Source organism: Zosterops lateralis (assembly GCF_965231275.1).
Source record: "Zosterops lateralis genome assembly, chromosome: 35".
In the NCBI taxonomy this organism is placed as follows: domain Eukaryota; kingdom Metazoa; phylum Chordata; class Aves; order Passeriformes; family Zosteropidae; genus Zosterops; species Zosterops lateralis.
The window spans coordinates 1388020-1412620 of record NC_139795.1 but is presented as its reverse complement, the minus strand read 5'-3'; the positions used below and the strand labels follow the sequence as shown (position 1 = coordinate 1412620).

The following is a 24601-nucleotide window of genomic DNA, read 5'->3' as shown; positions in this document are numbered from 1 at the left end:
GCGGGGCCGCAGCGGAGCAGCGCGATGGCTCCAGCGCTGGGTCTGGGGGCGCTCTTGGGGCTCCTGGGGCTCCTGGGGGGCCCTGGGGGCGCCACGAGAGGTGAGTGGGGACCGCCCAAAGCCGGGACCGCCCTTAACTGCAATTCCCGGGCACCGGGACCGCCGTGAACTTCCATTTCCGGGAACGGGAACCCCCCTGAACCACTTTGGGTGCTGTGACCCCCCTCCATCCCCTTCCCCAGCATTGGGACCCCCCTGTACCCCGTTATCTGGCACCGGGACCCCCCTGTACACCGTTATCTGGCCCCGGGACCCCCCTGAACCCTCTTATCTGGCCCCGGGACCCCCCTGTACTCCCTTATCTGGCCCCGGAACCCCTCTGTACCCCCTTATCTGGTAACGAGACCCCCCTCTACCCCACTTATCTGGCCCCGAAACCCCCCTGTACCCTCTTATCTGGTACCGAGACCCCCCTGTACCCTCTTATCTGGTACCGAGACCCCCCTGTACCCCCTTATCTGGCCCCGAGACCCCCCTGTACCCTCTTATCTGGTACCGAGACCCCCCCTGTACCCCCTTATCTGACACCGAGACCCCCCTGTACCCCCTTATCTGACACCGAGACCCCCCTGTACCCCCATTTCTGGGCACCGGGACCCCCCTGCACCCTCTTTTCGGGCATCCCCCTTTTCCCAGACCCCAGACCCGCCCTTTTCCCTGACCCAGGGACCCCCTGGACCCCCATTCCTGCCTCTCCCAGTCCCTTCCTTGAACCTCGGACCTTCCCTGGCTCTCCCGGTTCTGTTTCCTGACCCTTGGACACCCCCAGACCCCCCAATCTCTGCATCCCCCCAGTTCTGCATACTGTGCATGGGGGGTCGCAGGGGGCCTGGGAGGGTCCCTGGTGGGTTGTGGAGGATTCCTGGGGGGATTCTGGACACTGGGACCCCCCTGCACCCCCTTGTCCTGCACCAATCCCCCCCTGCATCCCCCATCCCAGTTTCCCGTTTCATTGATCCATGACCCCCTAAATTTCCGTGTCCCCCCAGTTCTCCACTCCCTGCATTACCTGCAAGTGGCAGTGTCAGAGCCCAGCCTGGGGGTCCCCCAGTTCATGTCCATTGGGTTTGTGGATGGGATGCCCATCACACGCTACGACAGCGAGTGGGGCCTGGTGGAGCCGCTGACACAGTGGATGAAGGACGGAGCTGAGCCGGAATATTGGGATGAGCAGACCCAGATCAATGTGGGGAACCAGCACGCGTATGCCAGGAGCCTGGAGATACTGCGGGGCCGGTACAACCAGAGCGGGGGTGAGTGGGGGGATCTGTGGGGCTGGGCTGGGATCTGTGGGACCAGGTTGGGATCCCTGGGGTTCCACCCCATGGGGTTGGGCTGTGGATCCCTGGGGCTCCGAGGGGCTGGCAAGAGGCTCTGTGGGTTTCCATCAGACTCTGGGGCTCCATAGGGCTGGAATGCAATCTGTGCAGCTGGGATTGGATCTGTGGGCCCAGGTTGAGATCCATTGGACTGGCTTGTGGATCCATGGGGCTGGAATGGGATCTGTGGAGCCAGGTTGGGATCCCTGGGGTTCCCTCCCATGGGATTTGGTTGGGGATCCATGGGGTCCAAGGGGCTGGGATGGGGCTCTGTGGGGCTGGGACACAATTCCAGGGGTCTCTGTGGGTACAATCCCCCCAGGTCTCCACACTGTACAGCGGCTTGCCGGCTGTGACCTCATGTCCGATGGGAGTGTCCGTGGTTCTGAACGGTTTGGCTACGATGGGCGGGATTTCCTCTCCTTTGATCTGGAATCCGGGAGATTCGCGGCGGCCGACGGCGCTGCTGAGATCACCAGGAGGCGCTTGGAACAGGACGGGACCGAGGCTGAGGATTCGACAAATTACCTGAGGCACGAGTGCCCTGAATGGCTCCAGAAATACGTCGGATACGGGGAGAAGGAGCTGGAGCGCAAAGGTGGGTGGGAATTTGGGATTTGGGAATGGAGGATTGGAGAACATGGTAATTCCTGTGGGAATTCCATGGGCAGATCTCACCCCCATCCCATTCCCATGGAATTCCATGGGCAGATCTCACCCCCATCCCATTCCCATGGAATTCCATGGGCAGATCTCACCTCCATCCCATTCCCATGGAATTCCATGGGCAGATCTCACCCCCATCCCATTCCAGAGCCCCCTGATGTCCACGTGTCCGGAAAAGAGGAACACGGGACGCTGATCTTGTCCTGCCACGCCTACGGATTCTACCCCAGGACCATCGCAGTCAACTGGCTGAAGGGGGATGAAATGTGGGACCAGGAGACGGAGTGGGGCGGGATCGTTCCCAACAGCGACGGCACCTTCCACACCTGGGCCAGGATCGAGGCGCTGCCGGAGGAGCGGGAGCAGTACCGGTGCCGGGTGGAGCATCCCGGAATGCCGGAGCCCGGGATCTTCGCTTGGGGTGAGCCTGGCAATGTGGGAATTATTGGGAATTCCCAGACGGGGGTTTCCCTTCCCCTCCTCACCATCCCGCATTTCCCAGAGCCGACATCTGGCGGGAATCTCGCCGTGGTGGTCGCTGAGTCCGTCATCGCTGCCATCCTCATCCTCACTGTCCTCATTGGACTCATTGTCTGGAAGCTCCAATCCGGTAACACACGGGATGGGGGTCGGGAAGGGGCACGGATCCACCCGGCACCGTTCAGGAATCCTGTGCCACTGACGCTGATCCCACTGTTTTTCCACAGGGAGGTGGGACAGGGATAAATACAACATGGCAGCCGGTGAGTCCCAGTGGTGGATCCAGCTCTGGATCCCCTCTGTGCAGATCCCAGGGTGGATCCTGGGGTTAATCCTGGTCTGTGATCCCTGCTGGGATCTCATGGATCTTCTCTTTTTGCAGTAAGAGATGTGGGAACCAACGGCTCGAGCGCAGGTGTGGAGCGGGATCAGGGTGGGATTCCAGAGGGGGATCGGGGCAGGATGGACAGACTGGGATCAGGGAGGGATTGTGGATCAGAGCAGGGGCCCAGAGCAGGATCAGATGGAATTGGGGAGTGGGATCAGGGCTGGAGTCTGGAGCGGGATCAGGTGGGATGGATGGAGCAGGATCAGGGCTGGATTCCAGACAAGGATCAGGTGGGATGGATGGAGCAGGACTGGGGCAGGATTGGGGTGGGATCAGGTGGGATTGTGGATCAAGGCAGGATTCCAGTGTGGGATTAATTGGGATGGATGGAGCAGGACTGGGGCAGGATTGGGGTGGGATCAGGTGGGATTCTGGAGCAGCTCCTGCTCTCCATGGGCTCCAGCCAGGCCCATCCTGTGGGGTGGGGACAGGGACAGGGTGACACCGTGACCCTCTCTCATCCCAGCAGGAGTCACTGCCTGGGCAATCCACGGAGCTGGATCCAGCCCCTTCCTCTTCCCAGGAAAGCCGAGAGCTGCCGGCAGAGCTCACCCTGCTGCTCTCACCCACCCCACAGCTCTTGCTAACCGATCAATTTACTCTTTTCCAATGGTTTAAAGCCAAGAACTACGAGCATTATCTCTGCTTTTGTTCTGGTGTGAAATTATCCCGCTTTGGGCAATAAATCCTGCTTTGGGCAATAAATCCTGCTTTGGGCAATAAATCCTGCTTGGGCAATAAATCCTGCTTTGGGCAATAAATCCTGCTTGGGCAATAAATCCTGCTTTGGGCAATAAATCCTGCTTTGGGCAATAAATCCTGCTTGGGCAATAAATCCTGCTTTGGGCAATAAATCCTGCTTTGGGCAATAAATCCTGCTTTGGGCAATTGCAGAGTCCCTTGAACCCCTCAAGGAAAAATCCAGGGCCTCCCCTTGGAGGAACACAGCCCAGAGTCTGCAGCCAGGCTGAGAGAGAAATCTTCCCCCCACAGTGCCCTGTGACACTCTGTGCCCTACCCCAGCCTGGTGTCCCCAGTGCTCCTGTTGCCATAAGGCCTCCGTTAGCCGTAGTCAGGCTAAGGAGTTGGTTCCTGGTGCAGGCCCATGGGAACCAAACCTGAGAAATGAGGCCTGAGAATCTGCTGATGTAAGGAACGATGTTTAAAGGGCTTAGTAGAGCATATAGTACATACAGATATACAGATTACTCGTGAAATATGATTACATTGTTACCAATAAAATGTTTTCTGTGGTGGGAGTTAAGCTTTGAAAATTAACCTTAATTTTAGCTAAAGCAAGCATGCAAAATTTATAACCGTTAGAAAGGTTGTCTAGAAGATGAATGTGAATGTTTGAAGTGAAGTATGTAGGAAACTGCATGAAGGCTGATGAAGTAAGACTTGTAACAAAGGTTTAAAAGATGAGCATCTTTTGTAATCAGCTTGGGACACTGACTTGGTATGCTAGTCCTCAGGCCCCCAGGGCCTTTGAATAAAGCACCGCATAAACTGACACTCTGTTGGTTTGTGTTTTCTCTCGGGATCGGGCAACACTCCCAGTTCTCCTGTTTCTCCTTTCCCTGCATTCCCATTGGTGATGGTACCCCTGGTGACCGGCCCCGTTGTCCCTTTGGCTCACTGACCTTTGCCCTGCCCTTTGTCCTGCCCAGTGCCCTCAAACCCTTGGTTCCTGACCTCTGTTTAGGGCTGATCTTTGTTCCTGATCTCCCTTGGCCGTGCTGGAATAAACCTGTGCTGGAATTAATCCTACAAAGGCCCTTCTTGCCTCTCCTTGCTGAGCTGAGCCGTGGTGTGTGTGGTGTGTGGACTTGACTTCAGGCCTGGCCCGAATTCCCCCCAAGGGCCTTTTCCACAGGAGATGCTTCTTGGGAACTGGGCAGCAGCAACCACCATCCAACCCCACATTGCTGCAGGGAATAAATCCCAGTTCCCTCCTCCAGGGTCCGGCAGTTCCTCTCTGGGAGTCAGGAGTGGGGATGGGGACAGTGGGGACAATGGGGACAGGGATGGGGACAATGGAGACAGGGATGGGGACAATGGGGACAGGGATGGGGACAATGGAGACAGGGATGGGGACAATGGAGACAGGGATGGGGACACCAGGAGCAGGGTGGGGACACCAGGACTGGGATGGTGTCAGAGTCTGTCCAAGGATGTGATTTGCCCCACAACTGTCTCCAATGGTTGAGGACTGACATCCCAGACTCTGAAGGAGCCCCTGGCCTGGCTGAGGTGGGACGTTTGCCAAGTCTGGGAGGACTGGAATTGCATCTCCATGAGAACGGAGTGCAGGGACAATGGGACTGGTCACAGTGGGCTGAGCCGAGGCTGCCTGTCCAAACTGGTCTGTCCGTGCCAGAGGTGGGGTTTGGAGCTTGTTCTGAGCACCGACCTCAACACAGGTGGTTCCCTTTGGCTCTGTCCCCACACTTTGGTCACTTTGTCACTGTCCCCTCACTTTGGTCCCTTTGTCACTGTCCCCTCACTCTGGTCACTCTGGTCCCTCTGTCACTGTCCCCCCCCTCAGGGCGGGAAACCCCCTCAGGGCGGCGCCGCCATCTTTGCGGCTCCGGGACCCGGCGCCGTTCGTTTCCTTTTTCTCTCTCTCTCTCTCTCTCTCCGCGAATCCCGCTCCGGGCTCCTTCTCCTGCCGCCCGTGTCCCCTCCGAGTTCCCATCGACCATGTTCGCCCTCCCGGAGCGGCCCGGGGACTTCCCCGGCGGGGCCCGAGGAGAGGAGGCCCGAGGAGAAAAACTGCGGCGCATGACGGGGGTAGGGGCCGGGGGGATGGGGGGAGTCCTGAGGGGGTTTGGGGGATCCTGAGGGGGTTTAGGCGGTCCTGGGGGGTTTTGGGGCGTCCTGGAGGGGTTTGGAGGGTCCCAGGTGGGGTTTGGAGAATCCCAAGTGGGTTTTAGGGGAGTCTGAGTCCGGGTTTGGGGAATCCTGAGGGTTGTTCGAGGCGTATTGGAGGGGTTTGAGGGTCCCAGGTGGGATTTGGAGGGTCTCAGGTGGTGTTTGGGGGGGGTCCTGGAGGGGTTTGGGGGGTTCCAGGTGGAACTTCCAAACCCCACCGGCGACGCCCCCAAAACCTCCTCAGGACCCCCGAAACCCCCCACCCAGACCCCCCCAAACCCCACCTGGGACCCCCCAAAATTACCCCAGGAGCCCCTAAATCTCCCCCAGACCCTTCCAACCCCATATGGGACCCCAAAAACCCACCTGGGACCCCGCAAAACACGGAGGGGACACTGTGGGGACACCGGAAGCCCCGCCCCGTCCCCGGCGGTGACGCCCCTCTGGCCCCGCCCACTGTGGGCGTGTCCTTCCCCTCAGGGCGGGAAACCCCCTCAGGGCGGCGCCGCCATCTTTGCGGCTCCGGGACTCGGCGCCGTTCGTTTCCTTTTTCTCTCTCTCTCTCTCTCAGCGAATCCCACCTGGGACCCCCCAAACCCCTCCAGGACCCCCCAAACTCCTGCTGAGACCCCTCAAACCCCACCTGGGACTCTCAAACCTCCCCAGGAGCCCCCAAACCCCACCTGGGACGCCCCAAATCCCACCTGGGACAGTGACAGAGGGGCCAAAAGGACCAAAGTGAGAGGACAGAGCCAAAGGGAACCACCTGTGTTGAGGTTGGTGCTCAGAACAAGCTCCAAACCCCACCTCTGGCACGGACAGAGCAGTTTGGACAGGCAGCCTCGGCTCAGCCCACTGTGACCAGTCCCATTGTCCCTGCACTCCGTTCTCATGGAGATGCAATTCCAGTCCTCCCAGACTTGGCAAACGTCCCACCTCAGCCAGGCCAGGGGCTCCTTCAGAGTCTGGGATGTCAGTCCTCAACCATTGGAGACAGTTGTGGGGCAAATCACATCCTTGGACAGACTCTGACACCATCCCAGTCCTGGTGTCCCCACCCTGCTCCTGGTGTCCCCACCCTGCTCCTGGTGTCCCCATCCCTGTCTCCATTGTCCCCATCCCTGTCTCCATTGTCCCCACTGTCCCCATCCCTGTCTCCATTGTCCCCACCCTGCTCCTGGTGTCCCCACCCTGCTCCTGGTGTCCCCATCCCTGTCTCCATTGTCCCCACTGTCCCCATCCCCACTCCTGACTCCCAGAGAGGAACTGCCGGGCCCTGGAGGAGGGCACTGGGATTTATTCCCTGCAGCAATGTGGGGTTGGATGGTGGTTGCTGCTGCCCAGTTCCCAAGAAGCATCTCCTGTGGAAAAGGCCCTTGGGGGGAATTCGGGCCAGGCCTGAAGTCAAGTCCACACACCACACACACCACGGCTCAGCTCAGCAAGGAGAGGCAAGAAGGGCCTTTGTAGGATTAATTCCAGCACAGGTTTATTCCAGCACGGCCAAGGGAGATCAGGAACAAAGATCAGCCCTAAACAGAGGTCAGGAACCAAGGGTTTGAGGGCACTGGGCAGGACAAAGGGCAGGGCAAAGGTCAGTGACCCAAAGGGACAACGGGGCCGGTCACCAGGGGTACCATCCCCAATGGGAATGCAGGGAAAGGAGAAACAGGAGAACTGGGAGCACTGGGGACACCAGGCTGGGGTAGGGCACAGAGTGTCACAGGGCACTGTGGGGGGAAGATTTCTCTCTCAGCCTGGCTGCAGACTCTGGGCTGTGTTCCTCCAAGGGGAGGCCCTGGATTTTTCCCTGAGGGGTTCAAGGGACTCTGCAATTGCCCAAGCAGGATTTATTGCCCAAAGCAGGATTTATTGCCCAAAGCAGGATTTATTGCCCAAAGCAGGATAATTTCACACCAGAACAAAAGCATTGGGAATAATCGTAGTTCCCGGCTTTAAACCATTGGAAAAGAGTAAATTGATGCGTTAGCAAGAGCTGTGGGGTGGGTGGGAGCAGCAGGGTGAGCTCTGCCGGCAGCTCTCGGCTTTCCTGGGAAGAGGAAGGGGCTGGATCCAGCTCCGTGGATTGCTCAGACAGTGACTCCTGCTGGGATGAGAGAGGGTCACGGTGTCACCCTGTCCCTGTCCCCACCCCACAGGATGGGCCTGGCTGGAGCCCATGGAGAGCAGGAGCTGCTCCAGAATCCCACCTGATCCCACCCCAATCCTGCCCCAGTCCTGCTCCATCCATCCCAATTAATCCCACACTGGAATCCTGCCTTGATCCACAATCCCACCTGATCCCACCCCAATCCTGCCCCAGTCCTGCTCCATCCATCCCACCTGATCCTTGTCTGGAATCCAGCCCTGATCCTGCTCCATCCATCCCACCTGATCCCGCTCCAGACTCCAGCCCTGATCCCACTCCCCAACTCCATCTGATCCTGCTCTGGGCCCCTGCTCTGATCCACAATCCCTCCCTGATCCCAGTCTGTCCATCCTGCCCCGATCCCCCTCTGGAATCCCACCCTGATCCCGCTCCACACCTGCGCTCGAGCCGTTGGTTCCCACATCTCTGACTGCAAAAAGAGAAGATCCATGAGATCCCAGCAGGGATCACAGACCAGGATTAACCCCAGGATCCACCCTGGGATCCGCACAGAGGGGATCCAGAGCTGGATCCACCACTGGGACTCACCGGCTGCCATGTCGTATCCATCCCTGTCCCTCCTCCCTGTGGATAAACAGTGGGATCAGCCTCAGTGGCACAGGATTCCTGAACGGTGCCGGGTGGATCCGTGCCCCTTCCCGACCCCCATCCCGTGTGTTACCGGATTGGAGCTTCCAGACAATGAATCCAATGAGGACAGTGAGGATGAGGATGGCAGCGATGACGGACACAGCGACCACCACGGCGAGATTCCCGCCAGATGTCGGCTCTGGGAAATGCGGGATGGTGAGGAGGGGAAGGGGAACCCCCGTTTGGGAATTCCCAATTTCCCACATTGCCAGGCTCACCCCAAGCGAAGATCCCAGGCTCCGGCATTCCGGGATGCTCCACCCGGCACCGGTACTGCTCCCGCTCCTCCGGCAGCGCCTCGATCCTGGCCCAGGTGTGGAAGGTGCCGTCGCTGTTGGGAACGATCCCGCCCCACTCCGTCTCCTGGTCCCACATTTCATCCCCCTTCAGCCAGTTGACTGCGATGGTCCTGGGGTAGAATCCGTAGGCGTGGCAGGACAAGATCAGCGTCCCGTGTTCCTCTTTTCCGGACACGTGGACATCAGGGGGCTCTGGAATGGGATAACGGGGAGAGGCGTCCATGGAATTCCATGGGAATGGGATGGGGGTGAGATCTGCCCATGGAATTCCATGGGAATGGGATGGGGGTGAGATCTGCCCATGGAATTCCCACAGGAATTCTCGTGTTCTCCAATCCTCCAATCCCAAATCCCAAATTCCCACCCACCTTTGCGCTCCAGCTCCTTCTCCCCGTATCCGACGTATTTCTGGAGCCATTCAGGGCAGACGTGCCTCAGGTAATTCATCTGCCTCTCAGCCTCGGTCCCGTCCTGTTCCCAGCGCCTCCTGGTGATCTCAGCAGCGCCGTCGGCCGCCACGAATCTCCCGGATTCCAGATCAAAGGAGATGAAATCCTGCCCATTGTAGGCATTCCGGTAGGATCCACGGACACTCCCGTCGGACATGAGCTCACAGCCCCGAAGCCGCTGCCTGGTGTGGAGACCTGGGGGGATTGTACCCACAGAGACCCCTGGAATTGTGTCCCAGCCCCACAGAGCCCCGTCCCAGCCCTGTTCTTGAGGTGTCTGTCTCTGCCTCGGCCAGCCCTGACACCTCCACAGTGGAGGGCACGGCTCGGTAGCAGGTGAACCTCACCGACCCCTCTGAGTTCTTGTTTGCCCCAAGGAGTGAAGCAACGATGGCAGGAGAAAAGAGGAGACTGTTCTGGGTTAACCACTGGCTTTATCCATCAGGGAATCTGCCCCAGCAGACACCCCTCAGCAGAAGCAGCGGGGGAAAAGCGAGGGAAAAAAATCCTTTTGAACCCCCGAATGCAACACCTTTTATTGGAGGGAGGAACCCAGGGTGGGTCTAACTGGGGACAAATCAGGGGCCAAGGGGGTCTGGCTCTCTGGATAAATGACACACACTGTAACAAATCAATAACTCAGGTGGGGAGACAGCTGAAGTCTTGTCCAATCACTTGGGGGTTTTCCTGGAACTTTCCAGACTTTTGGGAGAGACCCCAAAGTGACAGACAAGACCCAGGGGCTGGAAAACTTCTGACTGACACATAACTGGGGTTGGGATGAAACCAATGAGGGAACATGGGTGCATGGGGCAAACCATTATAACTTATAAAAATGAACTTAATACAAGGAACAAATACAGACATAAAACTGATAAAACCAAAACCACACCACTACACCCTATGGAGCCCCAGAGTCTGATGGAGACCCACAGAGCCTCATCCCAGCCCCTTGGACCCCATGGATGCACATCCCAACCCCATGGGATGGAACCCCAGGGATCCCAACCTGGCCCCACAGAGCCCAGCCCAACCCCACGGATCCATGTCCCAAGCCCATGGATCACAGGAAATCCCATACCATCCTAAAGGATCCCCATCTCAACCCCTTGGAGCCCTGTGAATCCACAGCTGAGATCTATAGATCCCATCCCAGCCCCACAGATCCCATCCCAGCCCCACAGATCCCATCCCAGCCCCACAGATCCCCCACTCACGCCTGCTCTGGTTGTACCGCTCCTGTACTATCTTCAGGTTCCTGGCATTCACGTGCTGGTTGCTCACACTGATCTGGGTGTTCCTATCCCAATATTCCGGCTCAGCTCCGTCCTTCATCCACTGTGTCAGCGGCTCCACCCGGCCCCGCTCGCTGTCGTAGCGTGTGATGGGGATCCCATCCACAAACCCAATGGACATGAACTGGGGGACCCCCGGGCTGGGCTCTGTCACTGCCACTTGCAGGTAATACAGGGAGTGGAGAACTGGGGGGAACGCAGAGATTTGGGGGGTTCAGGAATCAGTGAAAGGGGAAACTGGGGGAGCTGGGAAGGGGTTTGGGGATCCCAGGGCGAACAAAAGGGTTTGCAGGGCTGGGAGAGGTGGGATGGACAGGAAAGGGTGTGCAGGGGGGTCCAGTGTCCAGGAATGGGGGCTCAGGGGGGTCCAGTGTCCAGGAATGGGGGGTCAGGGGGGTCCAGGGTTATGGAGGGGCTGGGGAGGGGGTGCAGGGACTGGGAGAGGTGGGATGGGTGTTCCAGGGGATCCCCAGTCCCAGGAAAGGGGGTCCAGGGGGTCCAGGGTCAAGGAAAGAGGGTCACAAGGTGGGGACACCTGGGAATAGGAGAACTGGGAGTCCTTGATGCAGAAAAGAGGAAAGGGGCTGAGAAAAGCAGGAATGGGGGTCCAGGGGGTCTCAGTGCCAAGGAAAAGGGGGTTATGGGGATTGGGGAAGGTGGGATGGATGGGAAAGGGGGTGCAGGGGGGGGATTGGTGCAGGATAAGGGGGTGCAGGGGGGTCCCTGTGCCCAGAGATGGAAATTCAGGGGGGTCCCAGAGCCCAGAATCCTCCCTGGGACCCTCCCAGGCCCCCAGGGACCCTTCCAGGCCCCCTGGGACCCCCATGCACAGGGTGAAGAACTGGGAGGACGCAGAGATTGGGGGGTCTGGGCTCTGGGAAAGGCAGGAATGGGGGTACAGGGGGGTCCCAGTCCCAAATAAGGGGGTACAGGGGGGTCCCAGTGCCAGATAAGGGGGTACAGGGGGGTCCCGGGCTGGGGAAGGGGATGGAGGGGGGTCACAGGACCCAAATTGGGGGTTCAGGGCGGTTCCCGTGCCCGGGAATTGCAGTTAAGGGCGGTCCCGGTTTTGGGGGTCCCCACTCACTTCTCGTGGCGCCCCCGGGGCCCCCCAGGAGCCCCAGGAGCCCCAAGAGCGCCCCCAGACCCAGCGCTGGAGCCATCGCGGTGCTCCGCTGCGGCCCCGCCCCCAGAGCCGCCCCCCGCTCGGAGGGGACACTGGAGAGGACACCGGAAGCCCCCCCGCTATTTCACACCCGCCAATCGCCGCCCGATGTTTGAGTGACGTCACCGGTCGCCGGGCCGATCGCGGTCTCGCAGGTTGGGACGCGAAAGCGAAACAGACCGAGGGAGGGGACGGGGAATTCCAGAGAATTCATTTGGGGCTGGAAAAGGGGAGACGGTGGGTCCCGGTGCCCAGAAATGGGTGTTCAGGAGGGTCCCGGTGCTATGGACACCTCCTGCTCTGGCCCTGAACCACCTCCGCCATTTTGGTCTCGGGCATTCCCGCCCGACCCACGGCGCTCCCGTCAGGCTGGAGGGGGAAGGAGCCCTCAAATCCTGCTCGGAACCCCCAAATTCAGCCTAAAAGCCACGAAATTGAGCCTTAAAGCCCCAAATCCAGCCTGGAGACCTCTCAGGGGTTCGCCTTAAAGAACAAGCACAACCAGCGGCAAATATCGCGAGATCCCACTAAAGCCTCTGCCGCCATTTTGTTTTGGGGCACTTCCGCCCTTTCCACGGAGCTCCTCTCGAGCTGGCGGGGCAGGGAGCCTTCAAGTCCAGCCCGGAAACCCCAAATTCAACATAAAGTCCCGGAATTCACCCTAAAAACCCAAAAATTGAGCCTTAAGCCCTCAAATCCAGCCTGGAGATCCCTCAGGGGCTCGCCCCAAACAAGCAGCACAGCCAGCGGCAAATCTCGCGAGATCACAAATGAAGCAGCCCCGCCATTTTGGTCTCGGGAACTTCCGCACGTTGCACGGAGCTCCTCTCAGGCTGTCGGGGGAAGGAACCTTCAAATCCAGCCCGGAAACCCCAAATTCAATAAAAAGCTCAGAAATTCAGCTAAACACCCCCGAAATTGATCCCAAATCCCCAAAATCTAGCCTGGAGATCCGTCAGGGGCTCGCCCTAAACACATCCAGCACTACCTGCAGAAAATCTCGCGAGATCACATATGAAGCTGCCCCGCCATTTTGGTCTCGGGTTCTCCGGAACCCCCTTAAGGCTGGCGGGGCACGGAGCCTTCAAATCCAGCCTAGAAAGCCCAGAATGAACATAAAGCTCCGAAATGCAACGAGGAAACCCCAATATTGAGCCTTAAAGCCCCAAATCCAGCCTGGAGACTCCTCAGGGGTTCGCCAAAAACATCCAGCACAACCTGCGCAAATCTCGCGAGATCACACATGAAGCCGCACCGCCATTTTTGTCTCGGGCACTTCCGCCCTCTTCTCGCCGTCCCCTCTTGCCCTGGCGGGGCAAACAGGCTTCAAATCCAGACTGAAACGCCCAGATCTTCCCAAGAGCTTCCAAAACCACCTTCAAAAGTACAAATTGACATTAAAAACCCCTCAGCGGCTTCAGGGGCTCTGTCTGGTACGGCCGGGCCGGTGCCTCCCCAACTTCGTCCCTAAGAATCTCGCGAGATCTCACGAGATGAGGCTTCGCCGCCATCTTTGTTATGGGCAGTTCCGCCCTTCCTTTGGCCCAGAAATTTCCCTTTGAAATTTCCAAATTATCCCAAAATTCCCCCAAAATCCTCCCAAAATTCCACCGGAATCCACCCAAAATACCAACAGAAATGCCCTGAAAGTTCCCTGGAATTTTCTTATTATCCATCCCAAATAATCCTGCTCAAATACCCTCAGATCCCCGTAAATTAAAATTCCACCAAAATTCCATCAAAATCCACCCAAAATTCCCTTAAAATCCCACCAAAATTCCCCCTAAAATCCCCCCTAATAATTACAATACAAAAGTTAATTATCAGAGTCACAAGGTAAAAGTCTCTTGTAAAATTTACAATATGAAGAGTCAGTTGCAATAGAAAAATGAGTCACAATAATTACAATATAAAAGTGACTTGTAATAGTTTAATATAAAATTTGTAACAGTTCCACTATAAAAGTCAATTCCAATATAAAAGTTCGTTGTAACAATTTAATATAAATTATTTTATAGTTCCAATATAAAACTCAGCTGCAAGAGTTAAAATATAAAAGTTATAAGTTATAATATAAAAGTTAGTTTTAATAAACGTAAAATAAAAATTAGTTGCAATAATTTACAATATAAAAGCATTTGGGCATTGGGCAATTTGTATTTTAATATTTCTTTAAGGCCTGGGATATAACACTGATTTTATATTAATATTATATAATATAATAATATAAATTACTATAAATAACATTATTATAGATAATTTATATTAAAATATAAAAATAACATAAAATATAACCATCAGGGTTTGGGACAGCCTCAATCAAAATTCCCAGAAAATTCCCCAAATTCATCTCAAATCCCACCTGGGGAGGTGACAAGTGACACCGGCGATGTCCCCAGTGACGTCACTGTCCCCCCAGCAGCCTCGGGATGTCCCCAATGGCACTTTGGGACCAGTCGGCCACTGTGGGGCCACCAGGGCCACCAGAGAGGAGCCTCTCGATGTCCCCGAGTGTCCCCAGCAGGTGACACGTGGCCAGGCGGGCACTGCCCTCCCACAGCTGCTCAAACTCCTCCACTGCGGCCACCAGGAACTCGATGTCATTGTCCAACTCCTCCTGTGTCCCCTCCCAGGTGTCCCCGGTGTCCCCGAGCCCCTCGTGCAGCTCCCAGGGGGACACCTGGGCTGCCTCACAAAGGTCCCTCAAGCGCCGCAGCAGCTCCTGGGCCTCCTCCCCACCCTGTCCCCACCCGGTGGCCGTGGCCGAGGGCAGGGACACCAGGCTGTCCCCAGCTGTCCCCTCCCGGCTGGGGAGGGTCTTGTCCTGCAGGTTCCCGGCCAGGCCGGTGGTCTCATCAGTGTCTTCCTTGGTGTCCTCCTTGATGTCCTCGTTAGTGTCCTTGTTGGTGTCATCGTCACTGTCCTCATCAATGTCCTCGGTGGTGGCCTCAGCAACGTCCATGTCGGTGTCCCCATCGGTGTCCCCATCAGTGTCCCCATCAATGTCCCTATTGGTGTCCTCATCAATGTCCCCATCAGTGTCCCCATCAATGTCCCCATCAGTGTCTCCATGAGTGTCCCCATCGCTGTCCCCATCAGTGTCCCCATGGGTGTCCCCATCAATGTCCCCATCGGTGTCCCCATCAGTGTCCCCATCACTGTCCCCATCGCTGTCCCCATCGGTGTCCCCATGGCTGAACTCCCCCATGTCCTGCCCCGTGTCCAGGCAGGTTTTGCAGAGCTCCCCGGCCCCAGAGCACACCCGGTGCCAGCCCCTCCAGAGCCCCTCCAGCGAGTCCAGCCAGGGTGTCACCATGGCTGTCACCTCGGCCCAGGTGACACCCGGGGTGGCCTTGAGGGCGGCCAAGGCCTGGCCCAGGGGGGTGGCACCGCGCTGGTGGAGGGAGGTGACACTGTGGTGGCCCAGGGAGGTGACACTGAGGAGGCCCAGGGAGGTGACACTGTGGAGGCCCAGGGAGGTGACACTGAGGTGGCGCCTCAGGGTGTCCTGCAGGGTCCTGGTGAATCCCAACAGGTGACGGCTCAGGGACTCCGGGCACACGGTGTCCCCGCGGGTCACGGTGGCCGCCAGCTCGCCCAGCGTGGCCACCACGGCCACCAGCGCCTCCAGCACCTGGGGAGGGGACAGGGCAGGTGGCACTTGTGTCGTCCCCGGGGTCCCCTTTGTCCCCTCCCTGCAGGGCTCAGCTGTCCCCTGGGTCCCTTTGTCACCTCCTCGTCCCGTCTGCCACACCCCCCACGCTGTGTCCCTTGTCACCAAACCCCTGCAGGAGCCCCCAATCCCCACCTGGGACCCCCCAAACCCCACCTGGGACCTCCAAACCCCACCTGGGACCCCCCAAAATTACCCCAGGAGCGCCTAAATCTCCCCCACACCCTTCCAACCCCATCTGGGACCCCAAAAACCCACCTGGGACCCCCCAAAACACGGAGGGGACACTGTGGGGACACCGGAAGCCCCGCCCCGTCCCCGGCGATGACGCCCCCTCTGGCCCCGCCCACTGTGGGCGTGTCCTTCCCCTCAGGGCGGGAAACCCCCTCAGGGCGGGAAACCCCCTCAGGGCGGCGCCGCCATCTTTGCGGCTCCGGGACTCGGCGCCGTTCGTTTCCTTTTTCTCTCTCTCTCTCCGCGAATCCAACCTGGGACCCCCCAAACCCCTCCAGGACCCCCCAAACCCCTCCAGAACCCCCCAAACGCCCCCCAGACCCTTCCAACCGCACCTGGGACCCCCCAAACTCGTCTTTCCGCATCTCAGAATCCCTCCAAAATTCTCTCTAAAATCCCCTCCAAATTCCCTTAAAATTCCACCAAAATCCCCTTAAAATCCACCCAAAATTTCCCCTTAAATCCTCCACAAATTCCCTCGAAAATTCCACCAAAATCCCATCACAATTCCTTCAAATCCACCTGAAATTTCCCCTAAAATGCACCGCAAATTCCCCTTAAAAAATTCCCTTAAAATTCCACCAAAATCCCCTTTGAAGGGCCTTTGTAGCATTAATTCCAGCACAGGTTTATTCCAGCACGGCCAAGGGAGATCAGGAATCAGATCAGCCCTTAACAGAGGTCAGGAACCAAGGGTTTGAGGGCACTGGGCAGGACAAAGGGCAGGGCAAAGGTCAGTGACCCAAAGGGACAACGGGGCCGGTCACCAGGGGTACCATCACCAATGGGAATGCAGGGAAAGGAGAAACAGGAGAACTGGGAGCACTGGGGACACCAGGCTGGGGTAGGGCACAGAGTGTCACAGGGCACTGTGGGGGGAAGATTTCTCTCTCAGCCTGGCTGCAGACTCTGGGCTGTGTTCCTCCAAGGGGAGGCCCTGGATTTTTCCCTGAGGGGCTCAAGGGACTCTGCAATTGCCCAAGCAGGGTTTATTGCCCAAAGCGGGATAATTTCACAGCAGAACTGAAGCATTGAGAATAATCGTAGTTCTTGGCTTTAAACCATTGGAAAAGAGTAAATTGATGCGTTAGCAAGAGCTGTGGGGTGGGTGGGAGCAGCAGGGTGAGCTCTGCCGGCAGCTCTCGGCTTTCCTGGGAAGAGGAAGGGGCTGGATCCAGCTCCGTGGATTGCTCAGGCAGTGACTCCTGCTGGGATGAGAGAGGGTCACGGTGTCACCCTGTCCCTGTCCCCAGCCCACAGGATGGGCCTGGCTGGAGCCCCATGGAGAGCAGGAGCTGCTCCAGAATCCCACCTGATCCCACCCCAATCCTGCCCCAGTCCTGCTCCATCCATCCCAATTAATCCCACACTGGAATCCTGCCTTGATCCACAATCCCACCTGATCCCACCCCAATCCTGCCCCAGTCCTGCTCCATCCATCCCACCTGATCCTTGTCTGGAATCCAGCCCTGATCCTGCTCCATCCATCCCACCTGATCCCGCTCCAGACTCCAGCCCTGATCCCACTCCCCAATTCCATCTGATCCTGCTCTGGGCCCCTGCTCTGATCCACAATCCCTCCCTGATCCCAGTCTGTCCATCCTGCCCCGATCCCCCTCTGGAATCCCACCCTGATCCCGCTCCACACCTGCGCTCGAGCCGTTGGTTCCCACATCTCTTACTGCAAAAAGAGAAGATCCATGAGATCCCAGCAGGGATCACAGACCAGGATTAACCCCAGGATCCACCCTGGGATCTGCACAGAGGGGATCCAGAGCTGGATCCACCACTGGGACTCACCGGCTGCCTTGTCGTATCCATCCCTGTCCCTCCTCCCTGTGGAAAAACAGTGGGATCAGCGTCAGTGGCACAGGATTCCTGAACGGTGCCGGGTGGATCCGTGCCCCTTCCCGACCCCCATCCCGTGTGTTACCGGATTGGCGCTTCCAGACAATGAATCCAATGAGGACAGTGAGGATGAGGATGGCAGCGATGACGGGCACAGCGACCACCACGGCGAGATTCCCGCCAGATGTCGGCTCTGGGAAATGCGGGATGGTGAGGAGGGGAAGGGGAACCCCCGTTTGGGAATTCCCAATAATTCCCACATTGCCAGGCTCACCCCAAGCGAAGATCCCGGGCTCCGGCATTCCGGGATGCTCCACCCGGCACCGGTACTGCTCCCGCTCCTCCGGCAGCGCCTCGATCCTGGCCCAGGTGTGGAAGGTGCCGTCGCTGTTGGGAACGATCCCGCCCCACTCCGTCTCCTGGTCCCACATTTCATCCCCCTTCAGCCAGTTGACTGCGATGGTCCTGGGGTAGAATCCGTAGGCGTGGCAGGACAAGATCAGCGTCCCGTGTTCCTCTTTTCCGGACACGTGGACATCAGGGGGCTCTGGAATGGGATAACGGGGAGAGGCGTCCATGGAATTCCATGGGAATGGGATGGGGGTGAGATCTGCCCATGGAATTCCATGGGAATGGGATGGGGGTGAGATCTGCCCATGGAATTCCACGGGAATGGGATGGGGGTGAGATCTGCCCATGGAATTCCATGGGAATGGGATGGGGGTGAGATCTGCCCATGGAATTCCATGGGAATGGGATGGGGGTGAGATCTGCCCATGGAATTCCATGGGAATGGGATGGGAGTGAGATCTGCCCATGGAATTCCCACAGGAATGGGATGGGGGTGAGATCTGCCCATGGAATTCCATGGGAATGGGATGGGGGTGAGATCTGCCCATGGAATTCCACTGGAATTACCGTGTTCTCCAATCCTCCATCCCCAAATCCCAAATCCCCACCCACCTTTGTGCTCCAGCTCCTTCTCCCCGTATCCGACGTATTTCTGGAGCCATTCAGGGCAGATGTGCCTCAGGTAATTCGTCTGCCTCTCAGCCACGGTCCCGTCCTGTTCCAAGCGCCTCCTGGTGATCTCAGCAGCGCCGTCGGCCGCCACCCATCTCCCGAATTCCAGATCAAAGGAGATGAAATCCCACCCATCGTAGCCGAACCGTTCAGAACCACGGACACTCCCATCGGACATGAGCTCACAGCCATAAAGCCGCTGCAGTGTGTGGAGACCTGGGGGGATTGTACCCACAGAGACCCCTGGAATTGTGTCCCAGCCCCACAGAGCCCCATCCCAGCCCTGTTCTTGAGGTGTCTGTCTCTGCCTCGGCCAGCCCTGACACCTCCACAGTGGAGGGCACGGCTCGGTAACAGGATGAACCTCACTGACTCCTCTGAGTTCTTGTTTGCCCCAAGGAGTGAAGCAACGACGGCAGGAGAAAAGAGGAGACTGTTCTGGGTTAACCACTGGCTTTATCCACCAGGGGATCTGCCCCAGCAGACACCCCTCAGCAGAAGCAGCGGGGGAAAAATGAGGGAAAAAAATCTTTTGTTGAACCCCCGAATGGAACACCTTTTATTGGGGGGAGGAACTCAGGGGTGGGTCTAACTGGGGACAAATCAGGGGCCAACTGGGCATGGCTCTTTGGATAAATGACATATATTGTAACAAATCAATAACTCAGGTGAGGAGACAGCTGAAGTCTTGTCCAATCCCTTGGGGGTTTTCCTGGAACTTTCCAGACTTTTGGGAGAGACCCCAAAGTGACAGACAAGGCCCAGGGGCTGGATAACTTCTGACTGACATAGAACTGGGGTTTGGACTGAAACCAATGAGGGAACATGGGTGACATGGGGCAAACCATTACAACTTATAAAAATGAACTTAATACAAGGAACAAATACAGACATAAAACTGATAAAACCAAAACCACACCACTACACCCTATGGAGCCCCAGAGTCTGATGGAGACCCACAGAGCCTCATCCCAGCCCCTTGGACCCCATGGATGCACATCCCAACCCCATGGGATGGAACCCCATGGATCCCAACCTGGCCCCACAGATCCTATTCCAGCTCCACAGATCCCAGCCCAGCCCCATGGATCCCGTCCCAGCCCCACAGAGCCCAGCCCAGCCCCACAGATCCATGTCCCAACCCCATGGATCACAGGAAATCCCACACCAGCCTAATGCATCCCCATCTCAGCCCCTTGGAGCCCTGTGAATCCACATCTGAGATCTACAGATGCCATTCCAGATCCATTACAGATTCCCACAGATCCCATCCCAGCCCCACAGATCCCCCACTCACCCCCGCTCTGGTTGTACCGGTCCTGCACTGTCTTCAGGTTCCTGGCATCCACGTGCTGGCTCCTCACACTGATCTGGGTCTGCCCATCCCAATATTCCGGCTCAGCTCCGTCCTTCATCCACTGTGTCAGTGGCTCCGCCCGGCCCCACTCGCTGTCGTAGCGCGCAAAGGGGATCCCATCCACAAACCCAATTTCCATGTACTGGGGGACCCCCGGGCTGGGCTCTGTCACTGCCACGTGCAGGTAATGCAGGGAGTGGAGAACTGGGGGGACACGGAGATTTGGGGATCATGGATCAATAAAAGAGGAAACTGGGGGAGCTGGGAAGGGGTTTGGGGATCCCAGGGCCAAGGAAAGGGTTTGCAGGGCTGGGAGAGGTGGGATGGACAGGAAAGGGTGTGCAGGGGGTCCAGTGCACAGGAATGGGGGCTCAGGGGTTCCCAGTGCCAAGGAAAGAGGGTCACAAGGTGGGGACACCTGGGAATAGGAGAATTGGGGGTCCTTGATGCAGAGAAAAACGGGGGGCTGGGGGCTGAGAAAAGCAGGAATGGGGGTCCAGGGGGTCTCAGAGTCAAGGCAAATGGGGTTATGGGGATTGGGGAAGGTGGGATGGATGGGAAAGGGGGTGCAGGGGGGGATTGGTGCAGGATAAGGGGGTACAGGGGGATCCCAGTGCCAGATAAGGGGGTACAGGGGGGTCCCGCTGTCAGATAAGGGGGTACAGGGGGGTCCCGGTGCCAGATCAGGGGGTACAGGGGGGTCCCGGTGCCGGATAAGGGGGTACAGGGGGGGTCTCGGTGCCATAAATGGGGGTACAGGGGGGTCCCGGTGTCAGATAAGGGGGTACAGGGGGGTCCCAGTTCAAGATAAGGAGGTACAGGGGGGTCCCGGTGCTGGGGAAGGGGATGGAGGGGGGTCACACCACCCAAATTGGGGGTTCAGGGCGGTTCCCGTTCCCGGAAATGGAAGCTCACGGCGGTCCCGGTGCCCGGGAATTGCAGTTCAGGGCGGTCCCGGTTTTGGGGGTCCCCACTCACCTCTCGTGGCGCCCCCAGGGCCCCCCAGGAGCCCCAGGAGCCCCAAGAGCGCCCCCAGACCCAGCGCTGGAGCCATCGCGCTGCTCCGCTGCGGCCCCGCCCCCAGAGCCGCCTCCCGCCCCGCCATTGGCCGCGCTATTTCACACCCTCCAATCGCCGCCCGGAGGTTTGAGTGACGTCACCGGTCGCCGGGCAGATCGCGGTCTCTCGGGTTGGGACGCGAAAACGAAAGGGACCGAGGGAGGGGACGGGGAATTCCAGAGAATTCGTTTGGGGCTAAAAAAGGGGGGACAGGGGGGTCCCGGTGCCCAGAAATGGGGGTTCAGGGGGGTCTCGGTGCTGGGGAAGGGAGTACAGGGGTCCCCATGCCCAGAAATGGGGGTTCAGGGGGTTTCCTTTCAGAAATTTGGGGTTCAGGGGGGTCCTATGGTGGGGAATGGGGGTTCAGGGGAGTTTCCTTCTCGGAATTCGGGGTTCAAGGGGGTCCTGGTGCCCAGAAATTTGGGTTCGGGGGAATCTCAGTGCCCGATAAGGGGGTGCAGGGGGGTGTCCATAGGAGATAAGAGGGTGCACGGGGGGATAAGGGGGTGTCCATTGGAGATAAGGGGGATAAGGGCTGTTAGAAGGGATTAAGGAGTGTCCATGGGGGATAAAGGGGTCTCCATTGGGGTATAGGGGGTCTCCATTGGGGATTAGGGGGTCTACATTGGGGTTAAGGGGCTGCAGGCGGTGACCGCGCATGCGCCGCTTCCGCCCGGAGTCCGCCATACTCGGCCGCTAATTGGCCGCCCGCTAAAATCCCGCTCCAAATCTCGCGAGAGTGAAACTGGCGCCGCCATCTTTGTAGTCTCTCTCCTCAGAGACTTCGTTTTTCTCGCGTAATCCGGCCGGGAATGGGGGAAATGCGCCTGAAAACGCCGGAATTGAGCTAAAATGCATCGGAATTACGATAAAGAGCCCAAATCCAGCTCGGAGCATCCTCCAGGAGCCCTCACGCAGCGCAAGGTGCCCATTTCTGGCGCGAAGCGGCGCCGCCATTTTGGCTGAGGGCACTCCCGCCCGACCGTCCACCGGATCCCCCGGACGGGCCGGGCCGGGCCGGGGAGTTCAAACACGGCCTCGAACTCCCAGATTCCGCCTAAATCCCCCCAGACTCAGCTAAAAGCCTGCAGGGCCCCCGGGCGCTCTGGGGGGAGCCGGGACACCGCCCTCTCTGGCCCTGAACCACCTCCGCCATCTTGGTCTGGGGCATTCCCGCCCCACCGACGGCGCTCTCAGGGGAAAGGAGCCCTGAAATCCATCTCGGAAACCCCGAATTCAGCCTGGACGCCCCGAAATTCAGCCTTAAAGCCCGAAATCCCGCCTGGAGACCCCTCAGGGGCTCGCCCAAAACACCCAGCACAAGAAGCGGCAAATCTCGCGAGATCAGAAAAGAAGCCGCGCTGCCATTTTTGTCTCGGGCAGTTCCGCCCTTTCCACGGAGGCTTCAGATCCAGCCCGGAAACCCCAAATTCAACATAAAGTTCAGAAATTCAGCCTAAAACTCCAAAATTGAGCCTTAAAGCCCCAAATCCAGCCTGGAGACCCCTCAGGGGCTCACCCGAAAAATTCCAGGGCAACTAGCGGCAAATCTTGCGAGATCACACATAAAGTCACGCCGCCATTTTTGTTTCGGGCACTTTCGCCCATTCCGCGGAGCTCCTCTCGGGCTGGGGGGGCACGGAGCCTTCAAATCCAGCTCAGAAACCCCGAATTCAACATAGATCTCAGAAATTCAGCCAAAAAAAACCCCAAATTGATCGTTAAAGCCCCAAATCCAGCCTAGAGATCCCTCAGGGTTTTGCCCGAAACATCCAGCCCTGCCAACCGCAAATCTCGCGAGATCACACATGAAGCCCCGCCGCCATTTTGGTCTCGGGCACTTCCGCGCGTTGCACGGAGGTTTGAAATCCAGCACGGAAACCCCAAACTCAACATAAAGCCCCGAAATTCAGCCCAGAAGCCCCAAAATTGAGCATTAAAACACCAAATTCAGTCTGGAGACCCCTGAGGGGCTCGTCCTAAACAAGCAGCACATTCCCCCCCTTCCCGAGGCAAATCTCGCGAGATCACACATGAAGCCGCCCCGCCATATTGGTCTCGGGCACTTCGCCCTTTTCCCGAGTTCCTCCCTCACTCTGGCGGGGCAAACAGGCTTCAAATCCAGACTGGAACGTCCAGATCTTCCCAAGAACTTCCAAATCCACCTTCAAAGGCACAAATTCACTTTAAAAACCCCTCAGCAGCCTCAGGGGTATTTCTAATACGGCCGGATAGGTGCGTCCCCCTCGTCCCGCAGGATCTCGCGAGATTCACGAGATTAAGTTTCGCCGCCATCTTTGTTATGGGCAGTTCCGCCCTTCCCTCGGCCCCAAAATGTCCCTTTAAAATCTCTCCCGAATTTCTCTAAAATTCCCCCCAAATCCTCCCAAAATTCCACCAGAAATGCCCCCCAAATGCCCTTAAATTCTCTTACGCCCATTCAAAAAAACCCGCTGAAATTCCGATAGATCCCCTCAGGATTCCCCCCAAAATTCCCGCCCCAAATCCCCTCAAAATCCCCTTAAAATTCCACCAAAATCCGCTCAAAATCCTGTTAAAATCCACCAGAATTTCCCCCTAAAATCCACCCCGAATCCCCCCAAAATCTCCTCAAAATCCCACCAAAATCCACTCAAAATTCCACCAAAATCCCCTTAAAATTCCCCCAAAATCCCCTTAAAATCCACATGAATTTTTCCCCTAAAATCCACCCCAAATTCCCTTTAAAATTCTTTTAAAATTTCACCAAAATGCCCTTAAAATCCACCCAAAATTCCCTTAAACTCCCACCAAAATTCCCCCTAAACCCCCCCCAATAATTACAATACAAAAGTTTATTATCAGAGTCACAAGGTAAAAGTCTCTTGTAAAATTTACAATATGAAGAGCCAGTTGCAATAGAAAAATGAGTCACAATAATTACAATATAAAAGTGACTTGTAACAGTTTAATATAAAATTTGGCACAGTTACAATATAAATATTAGTTCCAATATAAAAATTTGTTGTAACAGTTTAATATAAATTCTTTTGTATTTCCAATATAAAACTCAGCTGCAAGAGTTAAAATATAAATGTTTTAAGTTACAATATAAAAGTTAGTTTTAATAAATATAATATAAAAATTAGTTGCAATAATTTATAATATAAAAGCATTTGGGCATTGGGCAATTTGTATTTTAATATTTCTTTAAGGCCTGGGATACAATATTGACTTTATAATAATATTATATTATATAATATAATAATAAAAATTACTGTAAATAACATTATTATAGATAATTTATATTAAAATATAAAAATAACATAAAATATAACCATCAGGGTTTGGGACAGCCTCAATCAAAATTCCCAGAAAATTCCCCAAATTCCTCTCAAATCCCACCTGGGGAGGTGACAAGTGACACTGGCGATGTCCCCAGTGACGTCACTGTCCCCCCAGCAGCCTCGGGATGTCCCCAATGGCTCTGTGGGACCAGTCGGCCACTGTGGGGCCACCAGGGCCACCAGAGAGGAGCCTCTCGATGTCCCCGAGTGTCCCCAGCAGGTGACACGTGGCCAGGCGGGCACTGCCCTCCCACAGCTGCTCAAACTCCTCCACTGCGGCCACCAG

The 24601-nt window shown here is 56.9% G+C and overlaps 4 protein-coding genes across 14 annotated transcripts; 1 reads left to right on the top strand and 3 right to left on the bottom strand.

Moving 5' to 3' along the window:
* On the top strand, positions 1–23767 carry LOC310921509 (class I histocompatibility antigen, F10 alpha chain-like). 8 transcript variants are annotated; one of them, XM_083881650.1, is made up of 8 exons: positions 1–100; positions 1050–1313; positions 1702–1977; positions 2194–2466; positions 2548–2655; positions 2753–2788; positions 3383–3422; positions 23746–23767. In XM_083881650.1, the coding sequence occupies exons 1-8, from the start codon at positions 25–27 to the stop codon at positions 23747–23749; spliced, it is 1077 nt and encodes a 358-aa protein (XP_083737776.1). In that variant the 5' UTR covers positions 1–24; the 3' UTR covers positions 23750–23767. The 8 variants fall into 8 exon arrangements, with proteins under 8 accessions (XP_083737776.1, XP_083737774.1, XP_083737775.1 ...); XM_083881648.1 differs by having other exon boundaries at positions 3380–3422; XM_083881649.1 differs by lacking the exon at positions 23746–23767 and adding an exon at positions 16136–16174 and having other exon boundaries at positions 3380–3422.
* On the bottom strand, positions 7247–11825 carry LOC310921513 (class I histocompatibility antigen, F10 alpha chain-like). The gene is made up of 8 exons (XM_083881670.1): positions 11718–11825; positions 10553–10816; positions 9255–9530; positions 8806–9078; positions 8619–8726; positions 8486–8521; positions 8334–8366; positions 7247–7894 (listed from the first exon to the last, which is right to left on the bottom strand). Exons 1-8 carry the CDS (start codon positions 11791–11793, stop codon positions 7878–7880), a joined length of 1083 nt encoding a protein of 360 aa, XP_083737796.1. The 5' UTR covers positions 11794–11825; the 3' UTR covers positions 7247–7877.
* Positions 13890–16067, bottom strand: LOC310921554 (uncharacterized protein; the record flags this gene model as incomplete). Its single annotated transcript, XM_083881719.1, has 2 exons — positions 13890–15429; positions 16038–16067. The coding sequence occupies 2 exons, from the start codon at positions 16065–16067 to the stop codon at positions 14200–14202; spliced, it is 1260 nt and encodes a 419-aa protein (XP_083737845.1). The 3' UTR covers positions 13890–14199.
* On the bottom strand, positions 16371–21006 carry LOC310921514 (class I histocompatibility antigen, F10 alpha chain-like). 4 transcript variants are annotated; one of them, XM_083881671.1, is made up of 8 exons: positions 20909–21006; positions 19871–20134; positions 18514–18789; positions 17825–18097; positions 17636–17743; positions 17503–17538; positions 17351–17383; positions 16371–16910 (listed from the first exon to the last, which is right to left on the bottom strand). In XM_083881671.1, the coding sequence occupies exons 1-8, from the start codon at positions 20982–20984 to the stop codon at positions 16894–16896; spliced, it is 1083 nt and encodes a 360-aa protein (XP_083737797.1). In that variant the 5' UTR covers positions 20985–21006; the 3' UTR covers positions 16371–16893. The 4 variants fall into 4 exon arrangements, with proteins under 4 accessions (XP_083737797.1, XP_083737798.1, XP_083737799.1 ...); XM_083881672.1 differs by having other exon boundaries at positions 16371–16907; XM_083881673.1 differs by lacking the exon at positions 17351–17383.
* Positions 23768–24601: the final 834 nt, after the last annotated feature.